This window comes from Thunnus maccoyii, chromosome 13, assembly GCF_910596095.1.
Source record: "Thunnus maccoyii chromosome 13, fThuMac1.1, whole genome shotgun sequence".
Classification (NCBI taxonomy): domain Eukaryota; kingdom Metazoa; phylum Chordata; class Actinopteri; order Scombriformes; family Scombridae; genus Thunnus; species Thunnus maccoyii.
Window position 1 is genome coordinate 1838940 of NC_056545.1, and position 14217 is coordinate 1853156.

The 14217-nt window shown below is 37.6% G+C and overlaps 1 protein-coding gene across 1 annotated transcript; it reads left to right on the forward strand.

Annotated features, from left to right (window-relative positions):
- The first annotated feature begins 1763 nt into the window (after positions 1 to 1763).
- On the forward strand, positions 1764 to 12032 carry LOC121910103. Its single transcript, XM_042431134.1, has 10 exons — positions 1764 to 1895; positions 2847 to 3155; positions 3760 to 3834; positions 4181 to 4243; positions 4852 to 4917; positions 5302 to 5330; positions 6752 to 6772; positions 6873 to 7295; positions 9576 to 9806; positions 11119 to 12032. Exons 2-10 carry the CDS (start codon positions 2849 to 2851, stop codon positions 11371 to 11373), a joined length of 1470 nt encoding a protein of 489 aa, XP_042287068.1. The 5' UTR covers positions 1764 to 1895; positions 2847 to 2848; the 3' UTR covers positions 11374 to 12032.
- Positions 12033 to 14217: the final 2185 nt, after the last annotated feature.

Consider the following 14217-nt stretch of genomic DNA (forward strand, 5'->3'; position numbering starts at 1 on the left):
AGGATGTATCATCGTGAGGGATCGTTTGAAAGTGTTGAACGATAAAAGTAATATGTTCTTCTTATTATGGCCCTGAAGATTAGCTACGAGGTGAACGGATTGTTTTTAATTTCACCGTGACTTTAGAGATGTATTTTTAAAAAAATGTAAATAAAATTTATTTCAAATGTATTTGTAAATGTAAACATTAATTCTGAAATATATTTTGAGAGTCAAAAAGGTGATGGTCTATATTTTGGTGTCCCCTTGTAGCGTCAGTGTTTTACGATCACAGTATAATCAGTCTTCAGTCATGTTAGTGGCTCAGTGAGACTGTACTGGTGCTGTACTGGTGCTGTACTGGTGCTCTGAGCTAAAAACTACACCGCCAACAATCATGGGCAAAAATTATTTTAAAATGAAGAAACCTTAAGAAGAGCTGTTACTAGCTATTAAATTAATCGCCAACTATTTTGATAATCGATCAGTCGTTTTGAGTCATTTCTTAAGAAAAAACGTCAAAATTCTCTGATTCCAGCTTCTTAAATGTGAATATTTTCTGGTTTCTTTAGTCTCTATGACAGTTAACTGAATGTCTTTGGGTTGTGGACAAAACAAGATATTTGAGGACGTCATCTTGGCCTTCAGGAAACACAGTTTTAAGTTATTCATGAAGGAGAATGTCAAACATGCTGGTTTTCACTGTAAATTTAATGACTTTGAATTTTGGACTGTCGGTCAAACATAAAAACACATTTGGAAATGACACCTTAGATTCTTAGAAATTATAAGAGCTGCAAAGATTAGTCAGATCAGTGGATTAGTGGTCAGCTACTGAATTAATCGCCAATTACTTTGATAATCTATTAATTTTGTTGAGTCATTTTCTGATTCCAGTTTCTTAAATGTGAATAATTTCTGGTTTCTTTAGTCCTATCTGACAGTAAACTGAATATATTTGAGTTTTGGACAACACAAGACATTTGAGGACGTCATCTTGGCGTTCAGGAAACACTGATCCATTTCGGAATGATATGCAAAACTTTCTATCTAGAAAACAGGTCAAATGTTCATGCTTTCTGGTAGTTTATCATTTATTTTGGAAATAGCTCAGTGGACAAAAATGTTAGCTTTTTAATCCAACTGTTTATAAGTTATGGCAAATTCCATATACATAAAATGAAATGGACCAATAGAAAACCAAACTTTACTTTATTTCTAATTGATACTAACCTCTATTACAATTCTATAGTCAAGCTAAAAAATAGAAAAGCAACAAAAACCCAAACAATATTTGAAACATATAAATTATCGACTGTATTATTTAATTATTAAACTGTGCCCCTTTATTTATTTGTTTATTTATTTTCTTATATATTATTTTGCTCTGATTGAATGTATAAAGCTTCTTGCACAATCCCTTCACTGAATGTTTTTTTAATGTCACAAATGAATTCCCTGGCACTCTTTGTCCCCTTTATATTCTTTAAACTTGTTTAAACTGTTGCTGCTGTTTCAGTTTTACTGTTATCAATAAAGATCAGAGAAAAAAAACAAAAAAAAGAACAAAAACAAAACTACAACGCAGGTCGGTGAAGTAATGACCCGCCCTACTCTGCCTCTGATTGGCTAGCACTGGCTACCCTCGTTGGTTGGATTGGTTAGGTTTAGACACGAGGAATAACATTGGTCAGGATGAGGGTGAGAATATCAGTGTTAGCCAATCAGAGGCAGAGTAGAGCGGGCCATCACTAGGCATCCTGGGAAAAACAATATGACGCACGAAGAACATTTAATATCTTCCCGCCACTGAGAGCTGATGAATTTCAAACATGGATGTATTAAAAGAACTCTGACGATACATCCATGATCTCAAAGAAGAAAACAGCCCGGATGCGGTTGAAGAAAAGGACAAAGTGAGTAATAACGTTTCTCACACGAAGACAGCCGCGAAAAAATAAACATAAAGGACTTGAAAACATTCTTTGCAAACGATTCTGGAAACTTTAAGACATGTCTTCGCTTATCTTCAAAGCACCAGTTTAGTAACAAAGATGTAAGAACGATGTAATTAAACAGGTGGTGGCGATAGTGACCGAATGGCTGCAATTCGCCATTAAACAGAAAAAAGAACATTTCTCACAACTTGTTCGTTCCTGCTGAAGAATGAATCTACTATTAGATAAGACATAGCTTCATGTTCTGGCTGTTTGACTGAACATGTTTATATCTGTGATCTGTTTTACTGGATGAATGTGTCCTCTACAGAAACTAAAAGGTAACATGGACTGTTTGTCCCATAGACGACTGTCAGCTGTGTGTTAATCAGTATGTTTTACCATATTTAATTATTCTCCTGTGAAATCAAATGTTGGATTATTACATCCTCAGGGACATGCAAAAATATAATTATGTTTGGATAGAAGACACTCAGAAATGTACTGTCTAAAATATGGACTGGAGTAAAATATCTACATAATATTTCCACATAACATAAAAACCAAATGTAGAAGTGTTTTGTATTTCAGTGTTGTCCAGCATAGACCTGCCACTACTAAACAAAGCACTGTATACACATTAGATTTCATGAAGAGACATTTCCTGCAGCAGTTTGCAGAAAAGCAACATTGGACAACAACAACAACAACCACAATAATAATAATAAACTTTATTTACATAGACACAAAAACTGAAACAACAAGGATTATTGACACTTTATTAACAGTTTTGTGGATTATAAGTCAAAAGCTTCACCTACATTTGGAATAACAACGTTTTTCAAAGTTTCAACATTGGAGGTGGTTTCATCAGCCCCGTCTGGCTTATTTTTCTCATTTTTCTGTCTCTCGTCTCTCTCTGTGTGTCAGAGATGTCAGACAATATTTCAGGGAGTGAATGGAGAAAGGCCCTGACCTCCATCCTGGAGGAGCTGTATGAGTCAGAATACAAGAAGATGCTGTTTTGTCCCTGTTTTGACAAAATCCCTAAAAGTCTGAAGACTGTCACGTCCAGAGAGGAGATGCCCCAAATAATCATCCAGTACTTCGGAGTAGATGAGTCCATCTCTGCAGTCGCTGAAGCAATGGATCTGATACCGAGGAAGGACCCTGCAGTCCAGGACCTGCTGCGCCCCTTTGTGGACAAACTGAGGAAGAAACGTGAAGAAGAGAACAGAGGTGAGTTCATACAGTTATTAGTTGTTTATGTGAGGCCTCTGCAGACGCCTGCTATGAGCGTGCAGCAGCACAGACCAGGGTTTCTGCAGGTTCACCACGTTATGTTTAAGACTTTAAGACCTTTTTAATATCACATAAAATGACATTTAATACCTGTATCACCATCAAACCATCTAAAGAAAGTATGGTGGAAAACCAGAAGACACAATATGACCTACAATTACTTATTATATCAAAAATTTCATTCGATGAAAAATGTGATTTTTAAGCAAAAATGCCAAGAAAATGTGCTGTTTTCAGCTTCTCAGATGTGTTGATTTACTGCTTTTCTCCGTCATACATGACACTAAACTGAATATATTTTTGTTTTGACCAGATCAGATATTCAAGACATCTGAACTTTTGATTCTGGGAAATTATATCGGTCATTTTTCACCATGTTCTGATGTTTTATAGACAAAAAGATTCAATATATGCTAATCTTTAGTTGCAGTCCTACATCAACACCACATCTCTCTACAGATAAAAGGTGCCACTGGAATAGGCCTGACCGTTACTCAAAAATGCTAAATGAGAGAATATGTTTGTTTGATTGGTCCAATAGAGTCCATGAAGGAAAACAGGGAGATAGCACCTGAAAACCAGAGGGTGACGATGACACCGTTGGCTGAAACCAAAGGTAGGCTTCTCAAAAGACACACATAAACATCTGTGCAAACCTACATGGAGAAGAGTGTTTTGGGTAAAATAGCAGAGGAGCTGACATGTACACCCTCTGAATCTCATCAATGGTTTGCAGCCCTGCACATTGATCAAGTTGATTCAGTTTCCATCAGTAGGCAGATTCAAAAACAAACATATTACATACAAGTATAAAAGGAGCGATCCCCGTACATGTTCACCTACATGCAGCCCAGAGAAACATCATTTCAACTCATTTCATCAAACAAGAAAACATTTTCTGTTGATTTTGACATGAAGCTGACCAATCTGTGTGTTAAACTTATTAAATTGTCATTTTTCAGGGAAGAAGAGGAAACATGACAGTGATTGGAAGTCAGCGGACGAGGAGCCAAAGCCTAAAACTAGTAGGTTAACAACCAAACACATGCACACACAGTACAGATCAGCCTGAGTCTGCTGGTGACCTCAACACAAACTGTTAAACTGCAGCTGTTTGACACTTTTGGTCTGCATTGTATTACCGCCCTGCATCACATGATGATGATTGTAGCGTCCATCCTGTCATCATGTGTTGCCATGGTAAACGGTTTTAATTGTGTCTTGACAGATCATTAACAGCAGCAGACCCACCAAAAGTAGACAAATACAGAATCTGGAACTCCAGAAGTTCAGTAGGTCACAGAAAATAGAGAAACAGCACAATAAATTTACATACATTACAAATAAATATGAGAGGAAAAACAAGACAGAAAAGTAAGAGAATTCTAATATAAACAATCAAATTCAAGCAACAAGTTACATTCCCAGGGTTCCTGTAGTGTTCATCTAATTAAATAAACAACATTTTTAATACCTCATAAAATTAAATTTAATACCCTTTTCAGTCAAACTGGTCAATGACAGAAAACCAGTAGGGACAATAAGGCCCATATTATTAACAACATGAATTTATTGACATTTATATCACAGTTTTTTTGTCAGCTGATGATGTCGATCTGTGTTTCATTATCAGGGTTTAAGAGGAACAATCTTGTGAGCTATTCAGATTCTTCTGATGAGGAGCAAGAGGTTGCAGCTGGTGGGTTAACACACACACAACATAACAGATAAATAGTGATGAAGAGTTTCATAACATATCAGTCAAAAGTTTGAACGTGCCTTCCTGTTGGCGTGTCCAAACTTTTTTGACTGGTGCTGTACATTAGGATAAAATGACATCTTTGGCAAAATTACCATAACGATCCAAATGCAAACTCATACTCAACATCTTTCAAATGTATTGTCACATTTAAATGAAATACAGTAAACAAATGGGGATAAACAGACAGAATGATGTCATATAGTTTGTCATATAAAGTCTGCTGGTTAATGAAATGAGACCAAAACTAACAAGAGCTCTGCTGCACAGAGGAAGGCATCAGTGTCAAACTGACTGACTGACTGTTTGTTTCTTCTTTTAAAGATCGATTGAAGAGCAGCCAACCTGACAAGGTAAGAGATGAAATTAGGGTTAATCTCTTCGCACCCTTGCCCCCCTACCAAAGACCTGTTTTGGGGGGTGACAGGGGATGTTTAAGGGGAGACAACAGGTCAACAGTATCTGCCACATAGAAGTGGTATACATCATCTGAAAGCTGTCAACCTAAAGATTAATTTGAGATGCAGCTTAAGTTTTTCTAGTAATAAATCTGTAATGAGCATTGTGTTTTGGTTGGTTTACATTTTGAAAGTTTAGGGTGTATAAGGGCTTAGAACATTATGATGGAAGTATATGATGGCCGTTCTCATGCTCAGTTATGTCTCATAAGTTGTTGCAACAGTTTTTGGGTTGATACCATTTGTTGCACAGATTTGGTGCAAAAGTTAGCCATTTCTGACCACTCAAGAATTGATAAAAACGGTCAAAAATCCCTCCAAAATACCACATTAAGACACCAAGACGTTGAGGAACAACATAGAAAAATCCATGTTGTGATCAGGTATCAAAAACTTTTGACATTTGGAGATTTCTGTAAGAATTGCATTTTTTGGCGATTGGATGGTGAGCACGTCTGTTGTGGAAACTGCTCAGAAACCCCTCATTGTGTCTAGTTTGTAGTGGTAAATCAATGGATTCGTTAGGTCGCCTAGTTTCATATGATACCAGTATCTTCACTGCAGCTTTAAAACTGAGCCCCATTCAGCCTCTGAAAGACAGTAATGTCACCCGTGGATGCCGGCATCCTCAGGGAGTGGAAGAGGTTAATGATGAACACTACGCATTGCACACAGTCTCTCACATGCTGGCATTATTTTACATATATTCATGATCAAATAAATAGTTTTGGTTTCATAGATGGTAGAGACATTAACATATTATCCCAAGATGAATCTACACCCATAACCATGTTTATCAAAATATTTCCAATATGTCATTCCTATAGGATGAAAATTAGGCAACCAAAACTACACTGGAATAATAAATTAGATTATCACAGCAGTTTTTGTTTGAAGAAAATTCAACATTTGATCTGTAATGATCTGTCTGAGATGAATTTTTGAAAAGAAGTATATAAGCTCAACCGATGATTTCTTTTCTACTGCTGCGGGGGGGGGGCGTTCATAAAATACAGTCACTCTGATTGATGCTCTGTTGTCTTGGTTATAAATGTAGTAAACTAGTGAGTTATGCTCACAGCAACGCTATCGCTGAGTTTCTAGGCTGTGTTCAGACAGAAAGCAGCCCTGCGTGACAAAACGCAGCCCATTCATTCATTTCAATGAGATCAGTCAGTTGTCATAGATGGGTTGCTAACACAGAGGGCTATGGCAAAAAAATGTTGCCAATTTTTGCCAGTGTTGCATCAAAGCCTTTTTTCTTATTGATTTGTGTTTTGCCACAATACTGACGTAAGCATATGTTAATTTTCCAGGAGAGAAAGATTCCAACATGGGTGAGTGCATTTCTTTGAGACTTTGTACTGATTTATTCAGACATTCATGTTTGGATTTATGTTGTCTGAGGGAGATTTCTTTGTCTCCTTTTGTGTCCAGAGAAAAACCATCAAAGATGTACTGACCAGCGGTGACCTGGTTAACAAAACCATAATTGGGAAAGTTGTACAGAAATCTGCTCTGCGCACATATGAAACCCAACAAAAGGAGAAAAGGTTTTTCTTTTATCTGGGAGTCAGTGATGAGACATCCTGCATTAAAGTGAAGATGTACGGAAAAGATCGCCATCAAGATATCCAGGAGGGGAGCTGCTACTTGTTCAGAAATGTAATCATGGAAGAAAATGTCATGAAAGTTACCAAACAGAGCAAAGTGGCAAGAACGAGTCCCATTGACATCCCTGAGGAGCTGGAGGTGGAAGCTGAGATGCTCATTTATCCCCAGAAGCCAGTTTGCAGCATAACAAAGGCCAAAAAGTATGCTGACAAGACAGCAGTGAGTGTTGAAGGAACTGTGACAGAGGTGAGTTTCCATAAGACATCCAGCAATACTAATAGTGAAAAGTGCCAAAGGTTGGCCTATCTGCCAGTGGGACAACAATGGATTACTGTTATCATGTGGCACACAGCAGGGACATACCATAATCAGCAGTAAAGAATCACCATAAACCGGTGAGGGGTGATATATCAACATACCTTTTCATGTGCCATATGCAGGTCAAACAGCAGCAACATACCATTAATCAAAGTGGCAAAACACTAAGAATCAGCATATGACACTAAAACAATGTGCTTGAGAAAACTTACCTGAATTGGAAATGATAATCTGTTTATGAATCACACACAGTATTGATATAATAATCAGTGGCGTATGTCGGTAAGAATCGGTATATGCTGGTGAGAAGTGGTTTATGACAGTGGAACATGAGTGACATATCGTTTATCTCTACCACTCTGGCCCGTGGCACATAAACCATAGTGCTACAATCCAGAATGGCCGCCTTTAGCTTCCCAACATCAATCAATCAATCAATCAATCAATCAATCAATCAATTTTTATGTATATAGCACCAAATCACAACAAAAGTCATCTCAGGGCACTTTTCACATAGAGCAGGTCAAGACCGTACTCTTTAATTTACAGAGACCCAACAATTCCCCCATGAGCAGCACTTGGCGACAGCGGTAAGGAAAAACTCCCCTTTAACGGGTAGAAACCTCAAACAGAACCTGGCTCTTGGTTGGGGGCCATCTTCTTTGACCGGTTGGGTTGCGAGAGGGAGAGAAAGAGGGAAAGGGGGAGGAGGGTTGGGGGGGGGGACAGAACAACAACAATCATAACAATAACAGCAGCAATAGCAGTAGCAACGGCTAGGGAAAGGGAAGGATGCCAACAGGACTGTGAAGGACCACGAAGGCTCGGTCCAGAACCCAGGGTTTCCTGCGAGAAGAGAAAGCACAAAAAACTCCAGGGAAGAAGCAAAGTTAGTGACATGCATTGATGTTACATGAATGCATACAGATTGAGAGGAGGAGGAGGAGAGAGGAGCTCAGTACATCATGGGAAGTCCCCCAGCAGTCTAGGCCTATAGCAGCATAACTAAGTGCTGATCCAAGGCGAGCCTGGTCGGCCCTAACTATAAGCTTTATCAAAAAGGAAAGTTTTAAGCCTACTCTTAAACATAGAGAGGGTGTCTGCACCCCGGACCGAATCTGGAAGATGGTTCCACAGGAGAGACAATCCTCAAATAAACTATTGTTATGTAGAAAGTCACATAACTGATTAGAGACTGCTTTCTCAAGGATCTTAGAGAGAAATGGAAGGTTAGATATAGGTCTATAATTGGCTAAAATGCCTGAATCAAGAGTAGGCTTCTTAAGAAGAGGTTTAATTACAGCTACTTTAAAGGACTGTGGTACATAGCCTGTTACTAAAGACAGATTGATCATATCTAGTAAAGAAGCGCTAACTAAGGGTAAGGCTTCCTTAAGCAACCTAGTTGGGATGGGGTCTAAGAGACAGGTTGATGGTTTAGCTGAACAAATCATTGAAGTTAGTTCAGGAGAGTCAACTGGAGAAAAACAGTCTAGTTTGATAAAAACTCTGAGAATTCAGAGTACGGGCCAGGAGGACGATACACTATAACAAATAGAACTGGCTGTTAAGTTTTCCAGGTTGGCTGAGAGAGATTGAGAACTTTCGAATGAGTTATAATTAAATTTAGGTCTAGGGTTGATGATAAGGCTTAAGTTGAAAATGGCTGCAACTCCACCTCTTCGACCAGTGTCTCGAGGAATGTATTAATATGACTGGAGGGAGTGGATTCATTAAGGCTGATATATTCTTCATGACACAGCCAGGTTTCAGGCCTGTTTACTGCCTCACCCTCATGAACAAACTTAATCCTGCTTGTTTCCTTTTTGCATCCTGTTCGCCTCAAAGCGCTTACTCTCAATATGTGCTGCAAGACACTTCAGCACTTGGTTATGGCTCCAGAAATAATTGCACATCAGTTTTTACAGGTTTAGTATTTCTAAATTGAGCCAGCATTTTTGTAGCAAAGGCAACCCACTGACCTCTGACAACATAAATATAATCAGTTTTACAGGAAGTAGAGGTGGAATCACACCTCAGGTTATGTTACATAGAATGTGAAAATCATCCAATACATGACAGCTGATCTACACATTAGACTGACAAACCCAGTGTAACTAAAGATTGCACAATCTTCATTTTCAACAAATTCTTTGTTGAAAATGAAGGAACTTGTTGGATTGTTTCCATTGTTGTTGTTTTTTTCAGATTGGTCCTATCGAACCTGCCAACATGAAGAACCAACAGAGGAAGAAAGACAAGCAAGAATTCCAACTTAAAGATGGCAAAGATTCCATCAGGATCACCTTGTGGGGCAAAGACACTGCACAACTCAGAGGAACATCAGATGGAGACTTTGTCAGAGTGACCAACGTGAGGACCAGTCACTACTATGAAACCGTCTCGCTGAACTCAACCGATTTCACCAGAATTTACAAGGTAGCTGCTGCCAACATGCTGCACACTGTTCTACTGATGTCAGTTTGGGATATTTTAGTTTTTCTCTCAAGACACAAAAGAGTTGTTCGTTGTTCAGTTTGTTGGTTGAATGAGGAGCTTCTGGATGTCATAATCAGTGACAAAACATCACTAGTAGTCTTTGATAGAACTCTGTTTACATGTAAGTGATCTACCAGAAACACGTTGTAGAGCAGGTTTCTGTACAATATAGTTATATACTGTATGTATACGGTGGAGCTATTTAATCAGTTTTTAACCAGCTGTTGCAGCACTTACAGTCCGTGTGGTGTGAAAACTCATGTTTAACTCTCAACATTAAACAAACTGTCGCTTTTTTTCCTTGTCAGAACATAATACGCTAAATTCAGAAGTAAAATATCTCGACCCTCGGTTAGAGTTTCACCTAAAATTTGAGAAACATAAATTGTTGAGCAAACTTAAAGTTTTGATAATTAGGTAAAATTGCTAATATTAAACTCATCTGTAAATGCCTAAATAAGCAGGCTCTTCAGATGCTTTACCTGAGAGATTTTCTGGATCAGTGACTATGCCAGTGGTAGGCAAACAGCGGGCCGAGGGCCAAATCTGGCCCTCCAGCAAACATTTTGAGCCGTCTTATGAAAGCTGAAGTTTTTACTTTCATAATTTACATCAAAACTTTTACTCTACTATAGATGACAAAACAAACTAAAGGTTTGTGTGCAACCCAATGAATATAACCTTGTCACAGCTAATATCGGCCCCACACCAGGAGAGACATTAAAACCATGATGTTTGAACAGTGCATGGTGAGGAAATAAAGTTTAATAAAATGACGAGAAATGACATTTTAATGTGTGAATTCTTTATTCCTTCAGCCTGTTGGACCTGAATAGATGTGTTCTTCACAAACACAAATAGATGGCGATCTAATAGAAATGGTGTGTTGATGCCATTTCCTTCTAACTATAAAACTTTTAATCCACCATAAATTAATCAGTCTGCTGTAGTTATGAGTGATCTGACTTGAGTTTTATGTTCATTATATTGCATCAATCTTTGTGTTTGTGCATTTTTTGTATGTATTTTCTTGTTTAAATATGTGTTTTGTGTAATTGAACAGATCTTCTAGTGATGGGAGGTACAAACTATCTTAAGTTATAAATGCTGTGGTTTGTGCTATTAGTATGCTGTAAGAAATTGAATAAACATGACGCCCTCCTCCCTGCTTAGCTGTAAACTACTGAGTGATTCTCAGTGTATTTCTCAACATGTCCTGTCTCTTACTGTGAATGTTTATCTGTGTTTGCAGATTCAAAGTGCGGCCATGCAGAATGTCACAATTGAGATTATAGGAATCATGAATGCCAATATGACGGAGACTCAACTGGAAGCAAGCTTCAACGACCAGATGGAAACGTTTGTTGTATCTTCTGAACTTCTGGCAAAGGTGTATGGTGTCAGACTGGACAGTGATTTTGAAGATAAGCTCATTGAAAAAATCCCTCTCTCAGCAAATGTAGAAATTAAAGGAAGTAAAATTAATGCAATCACAGCAGCTGTGTGACAAGAGATGTGAAAGTAACTTTCCTCCACACAGCCAGATGTGAGAGTTGTCCTGTGTGTAATGATGGTGGTTTTCCTTGTTTTATTGACCGGGTGTTTTGCCAGGGGGATGAAAAAACATTGGCACTCATTTATCATTGAACACTTTTGGAAAACATTTTTTAAAGACTTCTGATTTTATGACTTTTCATCTAAAAGTCGAAATTTTTAATTTGTCCAACAATTTGGTTTCTGACCAAATACCTGCTTCACAACTAATGACGTTCCCATCAGCCTCAGCTGTACTTTAATACTTTACTCAGCTGTACTTTACTTTTACAGCTGTGAAATCACCGTAACTCAATTGAGAAAATTTGCCTGACCTCCATAAAAAAACTGTTCTTAAAGAGACCACAGTCCATCCTGTCAGACTGCTCCCATCCCTGCATCCAGAGTCCCATATCTTTCCTGCTGGCTCCTTTTCAGACTGCCGCTAGCTGCAACCAACAGATACAAGTACTTTTTTACCCTCTGCTATCACTCTGGTAAATTCAGTAGGGAACAGGTCATCTCAATACCTTTATGTGAATTTCTTGTATTTTAATTGTTTGACTTTTATACATGTTTATTTATACATTCTATGTTTGTTGACAATAAAGCTTTTGAATCTTGAATCTTTTTTTATTATACAAAATTCAATTACAAACCTTTATGGGATATTTCAATAATACAAACGTACATTTGTCTTGAAACAGTACTAAAGACTAAAAAATGACAAAGAAAAATCACATGAAATTTTAAAAAGTTAACTAAGAGTGAGGGTCCTGTTTAACCAGCATAAACAAGTCCAATAAAGGAAAAAGTTTGAGGAGAAAATTGCTCAATCAGCTGGAAAATGGTAAAAACTACAATTTTGCAGTCAGGGCTTAAGTTTGAAAGCCTTATAAAATAGAATTCATGAATTTATGCTATATTGGCTATGGGATCACAAAATACAGTTTTCTATGGGTTTACCTTGGGCAGTTTTTTTTCTGTAAGGATTTGAGTGTCTATTTTGGCTACATACACATACACCACATTTACACATCCCTAGCTACACATACAACTCATTGACCCTGTGCATTCAGCACAAAGGGTTAAAAAAGACAAAATGGCTCAATCAGCTGGAAAATAGTAAAAACTACAGTTTTGAAGACAGGACTTCAGTTTGAAAGTCTGAATATATGAATATATAAATAATATATAAATATGAATTTATGCTGTAGCAACCATGGGATCAAAAATGTGGTTTTAATAGGTTTCAATGGGACCTAAAAGGGCCCTAACATGCTGAAAGTTAGTATTATTTCTACACAGTTTATAATAGACTTAATATAGGATCTGTTTGAATTTCCAAAATTTGATTAAAAAACACACCTTTTCCAAAGATCATGGCTACAGTATAATCACAGCCAAAACGATTGAAAAAATAAAAGGTTAAAGGCCCTTTCAGGTCCCTAGTGAGATATAAGGATATGCTATTTTGTTTTCTGCCCCGAGTCTGTGAGCTCATCTCATGATGAAGTCACTTCTTTTTTAAATTCCCTCTGGGAAACAGATTTTTCATTTTTCGATACTATTTTTAGCTAGTGGCAGGACATTTGATTTATTATTATTGACTTAGAATGGAAACATGATTTTATATCTGAACATCATATATCTATAGCTGTTTAGTTATTATTCCTACTTGATGTATAGTTTTTAAGGCATGTGCCTTTTGGTGACGCAATTTCTGTATCGTATATGTATGCTTCACTATAGGTTTATAGGCTACTTGTGTTTGGTGCCACAACAGTCATAAAATTAAGAAATTAAACTGCAGTCATGTGTGATTGTTGATGCATTAGGGGAGAACGGGGTAAGTTGAGCCAGTGGATAAAATGAGCCACCCCCTTTATCTAGGTAACCATAAACAAAAGTAATCATGTGACCACAAGTTAAGGAAGTTTAGTTCACGTTACTCAATCCATCTTGGACTCAAGCACATGGAGAGAAGCAAAACAGAGCTAAAAAAAAAAAAAGATTTTTGTCATGCCAAGTGATTTCATCATGTTACTAAAGATATCAGTCTTGTATCTTAATTAAATAGATAAGTTTTGGACATTATTACATGTTAATTTAAGTCAGTGTCAGCTACAAAACAAGATCATAAACTCAGCATAATTATGGATCTGAGCCACTGTATGAAACAGTTTTGTCAAAATGGAGGTTGTGGGGTAAAACATGCCAGTGATGTTGGGGCAAGTTGAGTCAATGGTTCAATTTACCCCCCAAAAATTATGTTACAAGTTTTACAATGTTGACGAATAAATACCTAATTGTTGGCAGGTTGGCGTTAAGTTTAAATCACACACAAACATGTTGTACATACAGACGGGTGACAAATTAAAGGAAAAACCAACATTAAGTGTCTTAGTAAGGTGTTGGGCCACCAGAACAGCTTCAGTACACCTTGACATTTATTCTACAGTCTCTGAACTCTACAGGAGGGATGAACACTATTCTTCAAAAAGATCTTCCCTCATGTGGTGTTTTGATGGTGGTGGAGAGCGCTGTCTAACACGTCAGACCCCTGTGAATTGGGGCGTTGTCATCCTGGAAGAGACCACTCCCTTAAGGATAGAAATGTTTTATCATAGGATAAAGTTGATCACTCACAACAACTTTGTATAAATTAGCAGTGACCCTTCCCTCTAAGTTTTAATTGTGTCTTGATGGATCATTAACAGCAGCAGACCCACCAAAAGTAGACAAATACATTATCTGGAACAAATGAGATCAAAACAGTCAAAAGCTCTGCTGCACAGAGGAAGGCATCCGTGTGGAA